The sequence below is a fragment of the Salarias fasciatus genome, chromosome 3, assembly GCF_902148845.1.
Source record: "Salarias fasciatus chromosome 3, fSalaFa1.1, whole genome shotgun sequence".
NCBI lineage: Eukaryota > Metazoa > Chordata > Actinopteri > Blenniiformes > Blenniidae > Salarias > Salarias fasciatus.
In genome coordinates, this window is record NC_043747.1 from 14,560,892 (window position 1) to 14,578,325 (window position 17,434).

At 44.7% G+C, this 17,434-nt stretch overlaps 2 protein-coding genes across 3 annotated transcripts in view; one reads left to right on the forward strand and one right to left on the reverse strand.

Moving 5' to 3' along the window:
• The window catches only part of pcxb (pyruvate carboxylase b), a 277,811-nt gene that overhangs the window by 104,148 nt on the left and 156,229 nt on the right, over positions 1 to 17,434 (reverse strand). The gene's annotated exons all lie outside the window — the stretch shown is intronic.
• The window catches only part of LOC115385128 (leucine-rich repeat and fibronectin type-III domain-containing protein 4), a 40,115-nt gene that overhangs the window by 19,621 nt on the left and 3,060 nt on the right, over positions 1 to 17,434 (forward strand). For both annotated transcript variants that reach the window (XM_030087168.1, XM_030087169.1), the window contains exons 3-7: positions 528 to 1,139; positions 1,231 to 1,393; positions 3,255 to 3,425; positions 5,171 to 5,332; positions 5,968 to 6,708. In XM_030087168.1, the coding sequence (XP_029943028.1) occupies positions 554 to 1,139; positions 1,231 to 1,393; positions 3,255 to 3,425; positions 5,171 to 5,332; positions 5,968 to 6,708 (1,823 nt within the window). In that variant the 5' untranslated portion in view covers positions 528 to 553. The remainder of the gene's footprint in view (positions 1 to 527; positions 1,140 to 1,230; positions 1,394 to 3,254; positions 3,426 to 5,170; positions 5,333 to 5,967; positions 6,709 to 17,434) is intronic.

Here is a 17,434-nt window from a genome sequence, read left to right on the forward strand (position 1 = left end):
TGATAGGCTGGTGACCCAATTTGATTCCCTGACCCACAGTTGTGACAAAGGGTCCTATGTGATATATAACACATGTCTAATCTGCACTTACAGGTTTCTAGGTAACCGTTACTATAGGGACTGGCTGTGTTCAGTCTTTTGGGATGTTGTTGCTAGGCAATGAGCTGTAGCGGTGAAGAGGTACACAGGGCTCAGTGTGAGCTTCGAAAAAGGTGCCGGAACAAAAACAAAGTGCGTATTTGCAGGGGTGTCAACCATTTCCCGACGCGAACTTCTTCCTGTGGTGAAGCACCGAGTGGGCATTAGTGTAGAGTGGTGTTTGTTTAAGAGGCACTGGCCCACACAAGCATGCATGTGTGTAGAACTGGCTTTTGTTCCAGCTATGTCTGGTCAGAGTAGGTGGAAGGCAGGAGACCAGACACGAAAACACACTTCAGACATCTCTTTATAAAACACTGTCTGACCAGGCCGCGGGGAGGAAAAATATTTAACTTTGTCAACCTGTTTCTCTCCTTGTGTGTCTTCAGGTCTGTGGATCGCCAGGCGTTCTACCATGCCTGTCCCCTTACCCCTCAACCCCTGCAGACAGAAACACCTGCCCCACGCACACCTCCACCCCACACAAAAAGCTGGGAGCCCCACTTCCCCCTCCCTTTTCCCTCCATCCGTCCTGTCTCTTTCTCTTATTCCCCCTGTTCTCGTCTCATCGTTGCCCTCCTCATCACACCTCATCCACTGCGCCTGCCCCAGGGCGAGCAAGAGGACGCTCCCCGATTCGGTCACCTTCCCGGTGTTTCACTGGCTGACGCTGGTCACATGCTGCCTGCTGCCTTCCCTGATTGGAGCGGGAGAGACATGGGGCGTGGTCTCAGCCTGTCCCTTCCACTGTGTGTGCCGCAACCTCTCGGAATCCCTCAGTACGCTCTGCGCCGACAAGGGTCTCCTCTTCGTCCCGCCGCACGTTGACCGCCGCACCGTGGAGCTGCGACTGGCCGACAACTTCATCATGGAAGTGGGTGGAAATGACTTTGTTAACATGACGGGACTGGTCGATTTGACGTTGTCAAGAAACACCATCCACCTTATTCGACCTATGGCCTTCGCCGACCTGGAGAGTTTACGCTCCCTGCATCTGGATGGTGAGATACCAACTGTGCTCTGATTTCTCAGATACGACGTTCTAAACGTTACAACCCAAAGTGCTGATACTTTCTGTTTTCTGATGTCCAGGTAATCGGTTGACAACACTCGGACCCCGAGACCTTGCAGGTCTGGTTAATCTACAACATCTGATTGTCAACAACAACCAGCTAGTCAAAGTTTCCACCCAGGCTTTTGACGACTTCCTGCTCACGCTGGAAGACCTTGATCTGTCCTACAATAACCTCAGGAGGTAAAAAAAAAAATAAAAAAAGCTTTGTCTCTGTTGTGATCGCCCACACGCATCCCGCATCCTATCTAATTTATTTTTCTTTAAGTAGAAACACATTATCCGACTCCAGACTCTCCCTGCGCGTAGATCTGGGTCTCAGAAGTGTTTTCTCTCGACACACATTTCAGCTTCTAAATTTTCAAGGCAGCGTGGAAAGAGTTTTTATGCTCGTGCAAAAGTCGGCAAAGACAATGAAGAGAGTGGATGTCTGAAACTGCTGAGGCTGGATGGCCATGAGTGAGAGCTCAGTAAAGTAGAAGTGAATCAGTTCTGAAGAGGTTGTAATTTTCTTTGACTTCAATTTGGTTAAGACTTGATGAGGTGACTTCTGAGCTCACTCCGCTGTGAATAACAGTACGCCGCTATAGGCGATTTCTATAGCGGAGCACCGCGTAGCGTTCTCCTCATCACGCTCAAGGACAATGGGGATTCTTCTTAGCGCTACTATCTTTTCCTCTGGACTAAATAATAAGTCAGAACAATGATGATGGTCCCCATCCATCCCACCTCACGCTGCCCCACTACGCTGATGAATTCGGCAGCATTTTGCTGTCAGTCCTGATTAAGATGTTTCATTTGTCTCCTCTACAGGGGCTTTTTGGCCTTTCTCCAACCTCCACCAGACCATAAGAATGGAGCAAAGAGTTTTAATGACGCATAAATTAGCAACTGCTGTTTGCCCTTTTTGTGGGTTACTGTGGAGAATACGGCGCGTTTCAAAGGGAGCGTGCCTCAGAGAGTTTGATCGCGATTAAAAATGCATCATCAAGGAAACAGGTCATGCCAGAGGAGAGGGTTGGGGGGGGGACCACCGCTTAGACACACCGATTCCATACGGTATCTGGGAACCTGATCGTGTTTCAGTTTTCAGTTTTCAAGGACACTGGCAACATTTCCATCATTACAGACAAATAAAAAAGGAGTTACAATATGATAATCAACGATCTTTTCCCTTTAGTGCTGCCGAAATCTGATTACTGATAATTATCAAGGCCTCAACATGAGAAAAAAAATTAACACAATAAAAATTAATGAGGACAACAATTTGTCCTTGCACTACAATAGCTTCATTATTTCCTTCCCACAAATTAAGACAAAAACATTTTGTTATGATATATAGCATTTTCCTGTTCAGGCTAATAAATCTGCTGTTACCATTATTTTTACTCACTGATGGATTAAGTAAAAGGATAAAATTGCTCACATTCATCACAGTGAAACATATTTTATATACTGAAATATTTACAAGTTATTAAACTTACATGATCTTTAAGAAAGGGTTGAGAAGAAAATATAATCAAATGTATTTATGCCTGACTCAGACAAAATCTTCATACTTTTCATTCTTTTTCTACATTTGTATTTTAAATTTTATCTCACGAACTGACCGGAAACAGGGAATGACGGCACTTAAGGACGACTAAATGATTACGGCAGCGGGTCACAGATGGGACTCGTCAAACCAAGAAACGGCAAAAAGACCACGAAGGAAAATGAGCATCTGCTGTTGTTGCTGTTCTGTTACTGCAGTCATCATTAATTAGTCTCTGCTCGTTTCTGCTTCCCACAGAGCCTCATAGGAAAGCACTCAGGACATAAAGAGTGAACTTTAACTGATGCACTAGTGGGAACAGCGTCCTTTAATCTGGTTAATGTCTTATACTGTGTCAGCGTAGCCATGAGGGACGCGAGCCAGCCGGGGATTGAATCCCTTCACAGCTGCGATGACTCTTCAGACGCATTCATGTTTCTCCATTTTCCAAAGAGCGCATGAGCCCGCATCTCATATTTATCCGTCGTTAATGTTCTTTTATGTCTGCAGGGTACCATGGGAGTCCATCCAGAACATGGCCAGTCTACACACTCTGAACCTGGACCACAACCTGATCGACCACATAGCAGAAGGAGTCTTTGGAGAGCTGTACAAGCTTGCAAGGCTGGACATGACCTCCAACAGACTCCGGACCCTGCCTCCCGACCCTCTCTTTGCAAGGTAACTTTGAATCCTCCGTCTTTCATGTTTCTTTGAGAGCCGGTTATGGGGGCAATGCTCTGCGGTGCGCAGCAGTACGACTGGGTTCACCATATGGCACTGAACAGAGGCTGCTCGGGCACAGCAACAGAGGAAGACAATGTTATAAAAGAGACATTCTGTAAAAAATCTGAGTCACTCCATTCGCTTTTTATTTTGCCATTTAATTAACCATATGTACGGCATGTAGGCAGCACAATAAACTGTTTCAGTCTCACCAGTCCACTGGCTGGAACATGTGAGGCAGCTGGTACAACAGAGGAAACAAAGCCATCTGTTCTCCATTCCCCCACTCTCTGTTGTGTTATATAGGAACGAAGCGCCGACTTGTTCCACATCATGTCTGACAAAGAAACTCACAAGAGAAAGTGACTGCAAGGTGAATAGTAAGACCCTTATAGATCCATCGTGTCCACTTTATATTTTCAGTTCAAGAGGAGGGAAAGGCGAGTAGTGAGTGGATGTGAAGTCAAAAGGAAGACAATCATTGTTGAGGTGCCAACTGAGCTCCAAATAGTTCAAAGATATCTCTATCTCCAGATAACTACCAACAACCCTGCTGTGTCACACCGTGGGTGAATTGGCACCTTCAAACCAGAGTGTTCCCTAAACTCTTTAGAACACATCCATTCCCCCTTCACTTTCTTTTTTTAGGTTTAGTTCCTGCAAAATACGCTGCAGAGATTTACAAATGCCTGCCATTGAAATGTGCCGACTTGAGCTTGTTATCTCTGCGTGGAGCCATGTAACTCAGGCCTTATAGACAGCAGGATTCATGCCCCTTTTTCTTTTGTGTTTGCTTTTTGCAATATTTCTTCTGTTTTTTTGTTTTCTTTCCTCCTTTGGGAAACCTTTTCAGACTTTAAAGTTTCCAAGTGTAAATCAATGAGCTTACAATCTTAAGTTTTTTCTTTTTTTTCCATTTAATTTCTTTCTTTGCGCCATTCCTTAAGTTATAAATAATATTTTTGCTGTAAACAAGTTACCTGGGTAAGAAAGTGTCTAATGAGTGAAATCTAAAACGAATGTTTGAATTGCATGTACAAACAGAACCGAAGTCTAAATGCTATCCCGACTGCTTGTGTGGCTGCTGCAGAGTAAAGTCTGCCAGTTTGTTTTTTATAGGTCTTATTACAGACGTTTGGTCTGCCTTCCAGAAGCTTGCCGTAATTAGATCGAAAGCTTGAAAAGGGCTTGTTTTTTTTTTCTTAGATAATTGCAAATTATTCCAATTTGAAATCATAAACCAGCTCCAGGATGCTTGTGATGGTGCCGCAGTGTTACTCCTGGGTAGGTGCGTAAGTGTCTGCTGAGGATGATTTTTCTAATCTGTAGGTCCTCTTTCTAATTTCTTCTTATCAACTTGCTGATGCCATTACTTTACTTTACACCAAAGCCATTTCAGTTTTATTAAACTCTGCTCTTGAATCCTCTACAATTAAATCTTCCTATAAAACGATGAAATTAAAGAGATTAAACAGTGTGGTTGGTGCATTTAAAAAAAAAAGGGGGGATAACACTGCCAAGAAACTCAACAAGAATTGAAAAATCTTGACAAGTGGTCTTCAATTTGCTTTTGGTGAATCAGTCAGAATAGCAAATGAAGTTTTTGTACACTACAGTACAAAAAGGTAATATCTTTGGGAAAAAAAGGCGAGAATCAGGTTGACAGACGTGTAATTTGTCCACCTTTCGATCATCTTCAGGTCCCAGACCGGTGCCATAAGTCCCACACCCTACAACGCCGTCATAAGCCTGAATTTCGGAGGGAACCCGCTGCACTGCAACTGTGAGCTGCTGTGGCTCCGGCGTCTTATCCGCTCAGACGACATGGAGACATGTGCCACTCCTGCTCACCTGGCTGGAAGGTAAACATCACTTAATTGTAATAATCCCCCCAGTAAATGAAGGCTTTCTTTGTATTAGCCGGGACAATATAATAGTAAGATTTGTATCAGGCGTAATTACTTCAGTGTTTTCTTTGTCCGGTCTCAAGGACAAGCTGTCCTATAAGCTGTAAAACCAGATCTGTTTCAGTACACATCTAATTACGGGCCTCATATTTTGACACCTTAATGGGATTTTTTTTTGTGTGTGCAAGAACAGAACTGGAATAAAACCTGGAGGGCAGACAGGTGGTGAGATCTGACTGCTTAACCACTAGTTTGATCCTTCAAACTAGTAGTTAATATAACTATGAAGTCAAAAGTAAGCTGTGGCCAAAAATGGAAAAAAAAAATGAGCATCTGCTTTAGTTATTTGCCATTGCTCCCATTATGAATTGTGTTATGCTTTTTTGTGTTATTTTTGTACTGTGTGAAGTGTTCGGATCTTCAACCTTAAATTGATGGTGGAGCACACTGAGCTTTAAATTATTAAAAGCCATTAATCGGCTAAACCCATCTCTGAAACCCCTGGTGACGAATCCCTGTTCTTAGCCTAAAACGTGACGCTGCTTTAGTTTTTTTTTTTTTTTTTACTACCTGCCTCTTTTTGTTTCCAGATACTTCTGGTCAATCCCAGAGGAGGAGTTCACTTGTGAGCCACCCCTCATTACTCGGCACACCCACAAGCTCTGGGTTCTGGAGGGCCAGCGGGCCACTCTGAAGTGTCGTGCCATTGGTGACCCCGAGCCGGTGGTCCACTGGGTTTCGCCGGATGACCGCATCATTGCCAACTCGTCCCGGACCAGCTCCTTCAGCAACGGGACCTTGGATATGCTGGTGACGGTTGCCAGAGATGATGGAGCGTACACGTGCATTGCAATAAACGCAGCGGGTGAGGCGACGGCGACCGTGGACCTGAAAATAATCCCTCTGCCGCACCGAGGCGGAGCCGGTGGAAGTACAGGGAGTACCAGCGTCAACGCCAAGACCAACAGGAATGTCACCAACGGGATTTTAAGGAGCGATCCGGGCTCGTCGGATATCAGCACGGGGAAAAACGGAGGGATTAACAACGGCGTGGGACGCGCGGCGGAGGCGGACGACGGGAGGCGAGCCGGAGGGGAGGCGGACGAGGGCGACGGCGGCAGGACCTCCGACGGGGAGCGGGTCGACGTCGACGGGAGCATGGAGGACGAAGACGGGGAGGAGGAGGAGCAGGGGCGGATGGTTGGAGTACAAGGAGTCACATCGACCTCGGCGCAGGTCCGGTGGGATTTGGGACGTCTGTCCACGGCTTACGTTGTCTGGATGTATCAGATACAGTACAACTGCACCGCCGACGACACGCTCATCTACAGGTCAGTTTAACTTTATCTATTATACAATTTACTCGCAGCGCAAACACGGGAGTCTTTCCCTCTAAACAATTGATACTTGGCCTCAGGCTATCTGTTATCAGTTTCCACTCTACGCCATATATGCAACCACGAGCCATTTTAGCATTTATGTCAGAGCCGTCCTCGCTTAAAAGGTGAAACCTGCTTTCATGCAAAACCCCTGAAATATTTATCTATGACAGCATGACACTTCTGAAGTGAAACTGTTCATCTTGTCCACGGACGGGCAGATAGCTCAAGGGGAGGATGAACGAGGAGACAGATGAATGGATGGAGGGGCAATGGTAGTTAATAATTTATCTCCATCACTGCATGAAACTAAAACCCAACAGGTGAGCAGTCAGTGCATATGGATGAGTGGGAAATGAGAAGGACAAGGAGATGGAGTTACTGAGGGAGGAAAAAAGAAGTTTAAATGGAGGGAATGTCCCAAAAATATAATGAATATCTAACTACGATGGGGAGATACAGCGAAAAAATAGTGAAAGTATTGTGCAGGAATGTATATTTAATCCAAATTAACATTTAAGTCCAAAGTAAGCCATGCCATTTCAAATTAAAATCAGATTTCATCACACTTCAGTGTCCTTGCTTACTCACCGTGCTCTCGGAAGCACATAACCATTGAAAAAGCCTGAATTTGTGATTAAGAACTGCAATGTTAATCTTGTTAGCACAAATTATTTAAGACACTACATTACAACTTTGGAGTGCAGAGTTCTGGAATAACATGAGGCAAAAAAAAAAAAAAAAAAAAAACTTATCTCCATGCATAAGAAAAAGTCTGCAAAGCTGACAGGTTTTGTACACCGTTTTAATGTGTTGCTGTAGCGCAACTGTGGGATTTGCTGCGGGAAAGAACAAGGAGCTTCAGTACTGTAGACACTCGCAGCAGCCAAAAAGATTAGAAAGACAAACGAATCAAAGCAGAACTTCTGTGAGAACACACCTTAGCAACATGAAGAATAATGGATCCCAAGCTTCTCACTCTCTGTGCTTACACCGTGAAACTCTGATAGACTGACAAACTAACCACTCAAGCATCAAGAAAACCACTACAAAAGAGTGAACAAGGACATGGAGTAAATCAGTCTGAGAGCATCGGATGCATGAATGGACTCCTGCTTTTCCTTATAATACACTCTGGCTTCAGATTTAGCTCCTTGCTGCACTTAAATATGCAATACTACTTTTGAATTATAAGTAAGCAAAATCAAAGTTTGCCAAATCCGAATCTCCAGGCATGTATTAATGAAAGATTCATGTGTGGGCTCACTGCTGCAGCCACACAGTCTCAAGGACAGCGAGGAAAAGAAAATACTAAAAATAAAACGGGAAAAAACTGAAGGCATTATCTGTATGTTTGCAGGTTTCTTCCGAGTTGGCATTCACATTGGGGTTGAGCATAATTTCCCTCAGGTGTTATAAAAAGGGCAATAAGCTGCAAGCGTTATGGAGGAGGGGCAAAATGGAGGCAACCTTTTGACAGGAAGAGGGCACAGAAGACAGACAGATGGAGAGATTATTGGGAAGATGGAAAAAAAATACTGAATGTGCCTATAATCAGACGGATTCAGGGGAAGGAAGAAAAATGGCAGCTTGGGGTGAATGTAAAAAAGATGGATGGGGGGGAAGAAACTAATAGTTGAGCCAAGTATGGAGTCTGAAGGAAAGAAAAGGTCGAAATTTTAGACAGGAAGGAGACCTTTGAGGTTTCCAGAGGTGGAGGAGAGAGACCGAGGGAGAAGGTGAAGACAGTCTGTCCCCAATTCACTGCTCTCGGAGATGCTGAGATGAAAGGATAGGTAAGAGGAATAAGACAGACAGACGTGTGTGTTCAATCAGTCTGAAGGAAAAAAAACTAATGCCATGATAGAGACCAAGAAGGCAAGAGATGGAGAAGATGCAACACAATTAACGCAATAAAAAGAGACACTAAAGCAAATGAAGAAACAGAGGGGAGGAAATGTGGTGGAAGCCCCACAGCAAAGGGCAGGAAGGATGAAGAGAGGATCGTAAATATGTGTCCTATTGAGATGGCACTTCAAAACAAAGCAGTGCAGAGTCTGCACAGTCCCGTGGCATGTTTGTGTCAATTACACAGAAAACTAATTAAATGATTGAATTAAATGAACTGAATGAGATCGCAACTCCCTCGCTGATCGGCTGTGTTAATTCCTCCGCGGAAAACACTCCAATAATAAGGGAGGTGGTTATCGAGTCACAACTCCTTATCTCCATAAACCAAGACTCGGATTGCGAAAAAGCTCAAATCGAGGTGAAGAAAATAACAGGGGTGCCTGGTTAATCAATATCTCTGACAGAGTTGTATCAGAAACTCAGTGCTGAGCTCGGGAATAAAAGTACGGTCTTCATATTTCTCCTTCAAATCCCAGGCTCCCTCAATAAATTTAGTTCTTCAAGACAAAAAAAAGGGTGACACAGTTAAAAAAATATCCCTCTCTAACTGTGGAGAAATGGCAGCATCAGTCGAGGTGAAGGCTCAGCTGTGCAGCTTGAGACAAGGAAATGCTGAGCCGCTCAAAGCAGAGGGGGAAAACAGAGGAGAGATAAGCAAAAACAGACCGCGCAAAGGCAAGTGGTATCACGGGGGAGACGCACAGGCTCAGTCGAGAGGGAGTAAGCGATCTCAAGTTTGACTAAAAACCTAAACAAATTGCACCACCAGGAAAAAAAAAAGGCTGGATAAGTGACGCATTGAGATGGAGAGGCAGCGGCTACTTTAAAGGTGAAACGGAGACATAAAGTCTTTACCCAGCTGCAGAGGAGAAGAGGTTGCAATAGGAGACAACGAGTCTGAGGGCATAAAAGAGGCACCGAGAAATCAGTCTCAGGGGAAAGATGAAGCAGAAATGGAAAGGGAAGCATTTGAAAGGAAACATACCACAGTGCTGCCAGGAGTTTCCAGTATAGATTTCTACCAGACTTGTCGATGCGCCACTGCCAACTGCAATATCACACCAGCTAACAAGTCAGAGTGAACCGGATTCAACCAGAGGCGGGAGATATATGTGCAAATTCCAAAATATACACAGATATATTCGGGAGGATGGTCGAGGGAAGATTTTCAGGCTTTCTGTTCATCTTGTGTTGTTGTGGTTGCTTCTGCTGTTGTGTGACTGCTCAGGCAGCTGGACAAAACACCGGGCCAGCTGAATTAGGCCAAGGATGGATGGAGAGAGACAGAGGGAGAGACAAACAAAGAGACAGAGAGAGGATTTAGAAACGAAAAGCATCAAAAACCCGGCAAACAACATAAAGTGAGCATGGAGAGTGTGAGCGAGGTGCAGACATAGCGGGACAGAGGTATATAGATTACAGAGCAGCACAGCCCATTGTGCGGCTGCCAGATTTAATCATTTTTAAAAGGTCAGCGGGATGCTAGAAAGACCTGCCTCCATTTTGGCACGGCCTGTCTAATTCTGACGGCATCTGTGACAGAGCCAGGTGGGATTTCTTCCATGCGGTGTCCGCCGTGGCTCCGCTCGCCCCGACGCCCTCAGCTCCCCTGACTACATCGACTGATCCTCCTTGCTGGAGCGACGCCACTGTGTTACAGGACCACACTTTGGCGCCCGGGAGTCTCGGGCGGGGTGACGTTCACATGATGCGAAAAGAACAGCGACAAAAAAAAAAAAAAAAAGAAAGAAAAGAAAATCTTGGTTTGCTGCTGGAATGTGAGCAGCCACACACAGACACACACACACACGTACGTAGCCTACCTGAAGGACAAAGAACGGGAGTTAGGAGTGTCCCCCTATGGTAATGAGACAGCATTCATAAAGCAACCCCTGGGGTACCATCTGTTCCACAATTTGTCTTTTTTTCCCCCAGTATGATTTCCAGCTTATATACCCATGCAGGAATGCATAATACGGAGAGTTAATACCAAAAAATGCATAGAACAAGCGGGAGTGAAGTCGATTTGACCCAGCATTAGCATTATGTCATGACGGTTTGCATTTTATGTGGGCTGGATTTGACGTTATTTCATCATTCTGCATGTGTGCATATGAAGAATATACAATCAAGGTCAGGCTGCACAATGAAGCGGTGCCTGCATTGGCTTTTTTCCCCACTGGTCTTTGAAGCGGTGACAATACGCAATAAATTTGCATTGAGCTCTGAAGTAGAGAACTGGCGGACATGTTGCCGGATGACCTCAAGTGTTTTACTGAAGAAAGCACGCATGTTTGCATCGCTGATTTAAGGCTGTGTTGAGGCTGATTAGAACTTTCATAGCCATGATGCTGAATTGCAACAGGTATGCGAAGCGTTCTCTTTAGTTAGTGAACAGCTATGCAATCAAGCCACTTAATTACACCAGTTTGAATGAGTCACTCATCAACCAGCCCACGTATAGTAAAAAGCAGCCTTGATTCACAGCAATATTGCTGTGAGGAATACATCACATTTCACACAATAGGTGTCAGAATCCAATCGCTGCATGTATATTACATACATCAACACATCTGATTTATAAAAAGGTGTTACTTTGCAGGTGGATGTACATGTTCGTTTTTCAGAAACCGCTTCATGTTATTGACACATATGGCATGACAGTGGGACATATGTATTATCAAATACACGTCTGAGGCAAAAGTTTTATGCTGAAGTCCTCTCAGGAGTGTGAAGGCCCGGACAATATTTCACAATTGCACCCCAGTCACAACAGGAGCGGCGTTCCTGCTGGGCTCTCAAAGTGCCAAGTATGGCTTGGAATTTAATGGGAACAGCAGCGATCACAGGGACAGGGAGAGCACCAAGCTGCAGAGAGAATCATGCAGAGCTTAAGAAATAATGAGAATAATGAAAGTGGAGTCCAGGAAGAAAGGACGCACAGTTGAAAGGGACAGGGTGAGAGTTTGACAGCCATAGGAAAGGCACGTGCTGAGAAATAGACTGCCGAGAACATGGCTAATGAGTCACCGGAGGAGAAAACTGGAACTAAAAAGCAGGCGTATTACAACAACAATAACGTGAGCACTGAACGTATATTTAAAAATCATACACACATTGGTATACGGATGGCTAGATCCCACATTACATTAAAAACTAATTCTCCCTACTGATGAGTTTAAGCGTATGCAGTGTTTTCAAATCGCTGTCATGTCACACGAGGCTCTCTGTGCTGCGCACTGTGATACTGCCGGGGAAACCGATACCGGAATCCTATTTTATCCTGGTAACCAATACAAGAATACATACAAGAAACAAGATAAGTACATCTGCTGAGGCATGGACAGATAAGAATGTAAGGAGAGATAAAACAGCAGGGCAGGGTGGAGGCATGCAGAGACAAAGATGGAGAAGGTGGGAGGCAGGAGGACGGGCAAGGAGCAAGACAGGCAAAAGCATGAAGGGGAGAGTGAAACAGGGTTGAGTCGTGCCCCATGTGAAGAGGCAATTAGGTGTTCACCACTGTGTCGATACATATGTCAGCTCCCATCAGACGTATTAGAAGGAAAAAAGTAAGAAGGCCATCACTCGATGCATATGTCAGTCTCTATTAAGCTACATATTGGAAGGGAGCGAGAGAAAGCAAGGCACAAAGGGAGGGGCGGTGGGATTCATACTATCATTTATTGGGCGGTTGGATTAAAATGAAGAGAGCAGAGGGATAAGTGATGGAGAAAGACAAATACAGGGGGATTGGGGAGGAGAAAGAGGTCATTCAAGAAAAAAAAAAAAAAAAAAAAAAAGGGAGAATGAGGGAGAAAACAAGTGAATCAGGCGGCGCGGGAAAAAACCAGGCCAAATGAGGAAAAGCTGAATGTGAATGCCAGATTAAGGAAAGCAAAAAGACAGAAGGAGGGATGAAACAAAATCTGGATGGGGAGGGGAAATGAGAGATTGACGGAAAGACAGATCAAGGAAAACAGTGGAGGCGAGCAGACAAAATCGAGGGAGACGGCGCGCGAGAAAGTAAGCAGTCCAATGAATCAAGACCAAAAAATGGACGAAAGGGTGAATGAGCAAAAGACGTGGCGAAAGGAGAGAGAGAGGAAAAAAAAAAGGAAACGAGAGCAGTATAGATAATTGCTTTGTTGTTTCTCCTCATTTTCTTCTCTTTCCTTGTTCACAATCCTCTCTGGTGTCAGACCAGGAGGACTGGCGATGTAGACAGAGAAGAGGAGGAGATGAGACAGCCAGAGTAACAAGGAAAGAGGACAAAAATTGGAGAAAAAAGAAGACGAGGACAAGGAAAGAGGACTGCAGCAATCCTTTCTCCTCCACTCTCACCTGTCTCTCCCCCCCGCCCCCCCCCCCCCCCCCCCCCCCCCCATTCTCTCGGGTGCTCATAATTACTCGTTTCTGTGTCACCGGCGTGAACAAAGCACTCTCCCCTTCTCTCTTTCGCTGCCCTCCCGCATCTGCGTGTGCGCACTCTCCTTTTGCAGGGTTTGAGCGTAATTAGAAGTGCAGAGAGAAGCGCACACTCTTTAGTATGTTAGGGGATGCCACGCAATGTCCCCGAGTGTGTGAATGCAGGGGCGGCGTTGAGAGCAATCACCCTGGCCCCCTTGAAGGAAACCTGTTCGGGCAGTCGCCTTATTCCAGACCAGCACAAGCTGCACTTTATATTCATGAACACACATTGTCTCACAGATGCTGAGGTTTTTAGGTGAAGATCATTTCATACGTGCTGGCGCCATATAGTTAAATAGTGTTAAAAATGCATTATGCAGCGAGTGGTAGCAGATCAGCATATCAAAGCGGGCGTGCGTCTGCGAGTGTGGCCGCGTCTCCCATGTATATTTTAGTGAATTTGCTTGGCTATTTCTGTCGCTGCCAGCGTAGCAAAAACAACCAGAGACGCGCTTCACAATCTCAGGAGAAGATGCGGGGGGGGGGGGGGGGGGGGGGGGGGGGGGGGGGGGGGATTGAGGGAGGATGAGTAATATAAGATGAGGGCAAATGGAGAGGTGGCAGAGAAAAGGGAAAGAGGTGGAGGAGGAGAGAGGATGAGTGAGGAAAGAGCAGACATACCTAAAAAAAAAAAAAAAAAAAGGAAATGACAGGAAGGTGAGGAGAAGGAAGGAGCAAGAGGAGGAGTGACCTTGGATGTTAAATCATGCTACATGGTTATTGCTTTGGCTAATAGAGATATAGTACGCTGACTGTGAAAAGAAGAGAGGCTGGGAGGTCAGGTGGAGCCTGGCAAGAATAGCCGAAGGATTTGTGGCGAGCAGAGCTGATTGTCTGCAGAAAGACGGCAGAATACAGAACATAGAAGAATACAGAGGAGACAAAAAGAGACAAAGGAGGACCAGAGGAGTTTGAAAAGAGTGCTAATGTCACACGGTGAAAGGTAGCAAAAGAAAGAGGTTGACTGTGGAACAAAAGAGGAGAGCGCCGCTGCAGATTTAAGTAAAAAAGAAAGGCAGGATGGGCGATTACAAAGCAATAAAAAAGGGCAGGACAGTTAAGAGGGAATCAGCGAAATGAAGGAAATCGGTTCAAAAAAGATGGATGGAGGAAATAAAGGAATGAGAAAGCTACTTTGAGGGGAAGAGGATCTACAAAGAGCTCAAAAGAGGGATGGAGGGGAGGATGATGATAGAGCCAATAAAGGAAGGGGTGTTGAATGGCAGGATTGGAAAAATGACCGCAGGACTTACTGAAGGTGTGTGTGTGTGTGTTTGTGTGTCACACCATGGACAGAATGTATAAATATTCCTGATTTTCACAATTCATACACTGAAAAAATGTGCACTTATGTAAAAAAAAAGTAAATAAATACAATTTCATTTTGTGCACATATCAAAAAGGAGGAAAACAATCAATTCCTCTGCAGCATCCAATTCAAACAATGCAAAGACACTTGAGTGACGTGGGAAATGAAAGGCAAAGGACATGAATACCAAGTATGAAATAGTCTGAATCAAAGGAAGAGAAAACTGATTTAAATACCACCCTTTGGTGCGAAGAGCCGGGCCCCTCTTTGGTGTACATGACTTCCCACAGCGATGGTCAAGTCTTCTGCTTCATGGGGTTCTCGCAATTACCCGCACACATAAAGCCTCTGGACGAAGTGACACCACTGTAATATTTAAAGGCCTTTTATAAGCCTATTTTATGACCTGGCTCGTTTTCCTCCGGTAATAGCAGAAGTGTTGTGAATGCTGTTTGATGTATCAAATGTGGAGGAGAGGACACTGTCTGTACCGCTGTACTCGACAGAGTGTGATTCACAATCCCCTGGTGCAACTGATTGCCTGGGGCCTTTAATTTAGAGTTGTCATACATCAGGTGTTTGGCTGTAATTTTAGGATTTACTTGAGTTAGAAAAATGGTACAGGAATATAAAAGGAAAATAAAACACTGCAGTGCTCTGCAGCGTACAGTAGTTACTGTTGTTGGGTTTTTTTGACTCAGAGAACAGTTGAGGTTCATTTCACAGAGCTTCAGACACTTTGTAGAATAAACATTCTTCGAGTGCAGCTATTAACTGAAGGAGACGTTTAACCTAATGAATCCATTTGAAGAGTTAGAATGGATGCCACCATTTCCAGGAATATTGTGGCGTATTAGTTTTACCATATCCCCTCCGTCGGCACAGAAATGGTCACATGTGATGTCTTATTGCATTGCTTGGCGTTGCGGCCTTCGATACGTTTGCACACTATTTTCATGTTGACACAGAGACACACTGTGTGAAAGGCCTGCAGAGAGACTGAGGTCTAAGCCGTCTCGTCGGTTGGACTGGGCCAGGAGGCGTTCATGAGAGGAGAAAGAATGTTTTTCACTGTGTGTGCTTGGGTTTTTTTTTTTTTTTTCCTAGATAACTTACTGTCCTCCAACAGTCCATAAACCTGTGTTTTAGGTGAACTAGTGACTCTATATAGGCCATAAGTGACCAGACCAAGTTAGGTAAATGGGTATGAAAGATGGATTTAAATTCATGAACATTGAGTGCGCCGAGTGTGGCCACTCCAAATAGAAATGCCTTAATAAAATTACTGCACTGCAGAGCCAAATAATGAGCCTTTGCCATGACAACATTCACCTGATCCGTAAATTGCTCCGGTACGCAGAATAAGTTAACTACCAAATTTGCGGCTGATTTAGCGAGAAGTCCATAGAGACCTAATGACGAGTGAATGAGGGTGACTTTAATGAGAATGGTCCATGCATCTGTTCAGATTATAGTGAAGCCTGAAAATGTCAGACAGTACATTGTGAGTTCCTATTAAAGTCATACCGAGTTTCTCTAGGAAAATTACGACTTTTGGGATATTTCAGAGACAAGTTTTTACAACTCAAAGCTCTCTTGGTGTTTTTTGTGAAAGCAACGCTTTCCCTTAAAAACCCTTATACCTGCGCGGTTGTTGATGTTCTGGTTGTTTGCAAAAGAATTTCCAATTTTGTTAACTTTTAAGCCTCCGAGAAAGCAGTAAAAAATCTGTGATCAATATTCTGACTGAGCAAATACTATTACCAAAATCCATCGGTTTGCCCTGTAGCTTGCCTTAAGTAGGCTCCTCTTATTTCCCAGGTAACTTTGCATAATTCAAGGCATCTAATCCCATCATCCCATTCCATCAACAGTGATACGAATACATATGAGAATTTCCAGTCTGCCCGGTTTTAATGTGAAAATTTTAATTAAGTAGGAGGAAGCAGATTGCACCAAATTCAAAATTGAAAGAAAAAAAAACGATCACACCCAGTTGCTTCTATCCTTGCTCTCTTTTTTTAATGCATGATCAACAGAGTAGGGTTAGGGGCCTTCTGCAGCATAGCTCCTCGCATGTCTGAGTCATCCTGGATGGCATTTTAGAATGTAGCTCCAGTCTGAGGGGAACCGGGATGATAAGGAATAAACGGCACAAATAAGTCCTTTGATGCAGCACAAAAAGAGAGGGGGGGAAAAAACGAGGGAACTGGACCAACAAAAAAAAAAAAAAAAAGGTAGAGAAGAAAATAATGGACAAAGAGTTGTGTTCGTGAAAGGACACAAACACTTAGTTGCCCACACCAGAGGGGCAAAGTCATGTTCGCCGTCGACAGGCACTTGAGGTGAGCTACAGATGCCCACGCACACTTCACCCAAGCCTACTACACACACCATCGAAACACACACACACACGTTTACCCCCGCCGTGTCATATATGAACACACGCGAAGACGAGCAAACACAACTTACGCAACGCCTGTGCTCCCTGTCCTCATCGCCACCTTCCTTCGTTGTTTTTCTCCTCCTCCCTCCCTCGCTATTGTTCACCTCTCCCCCATTTGTTAGTTCTAACGGCTGCTGGAACACTTAAAATGAGGACACATTCAAAGCACTCCTCTTTTTATTATCCCACGCAAGCGCTCGCTCATTACAGGCACACGCGAGAACACATTTGCAGGCGACAGCAGACAAGAGAAAAGAAGAATTTGCTGTCTTCCAATCAGAACTACAAAAACTTTATCAGATGCCCGTGTTTTTTGTAGCGAACACCGAATTCTGAAATGGCTACTTCTGGAGTTGAATCGTGAGGTTTCGTGAAATGGCTTGACGTTTGCTTCTTGCGGGGATTCAAGTATGTGCACGTATACACACCCCTGCTCTCCAAATGAGCAGACAGAGTTCTCTTTTCATGTTCCCCAGGCGCTCTCTCCATCAATAGCCTCATTTTCCCTCTCTCCCCCTGCTGCAGTACCCACCCCTGTGCAG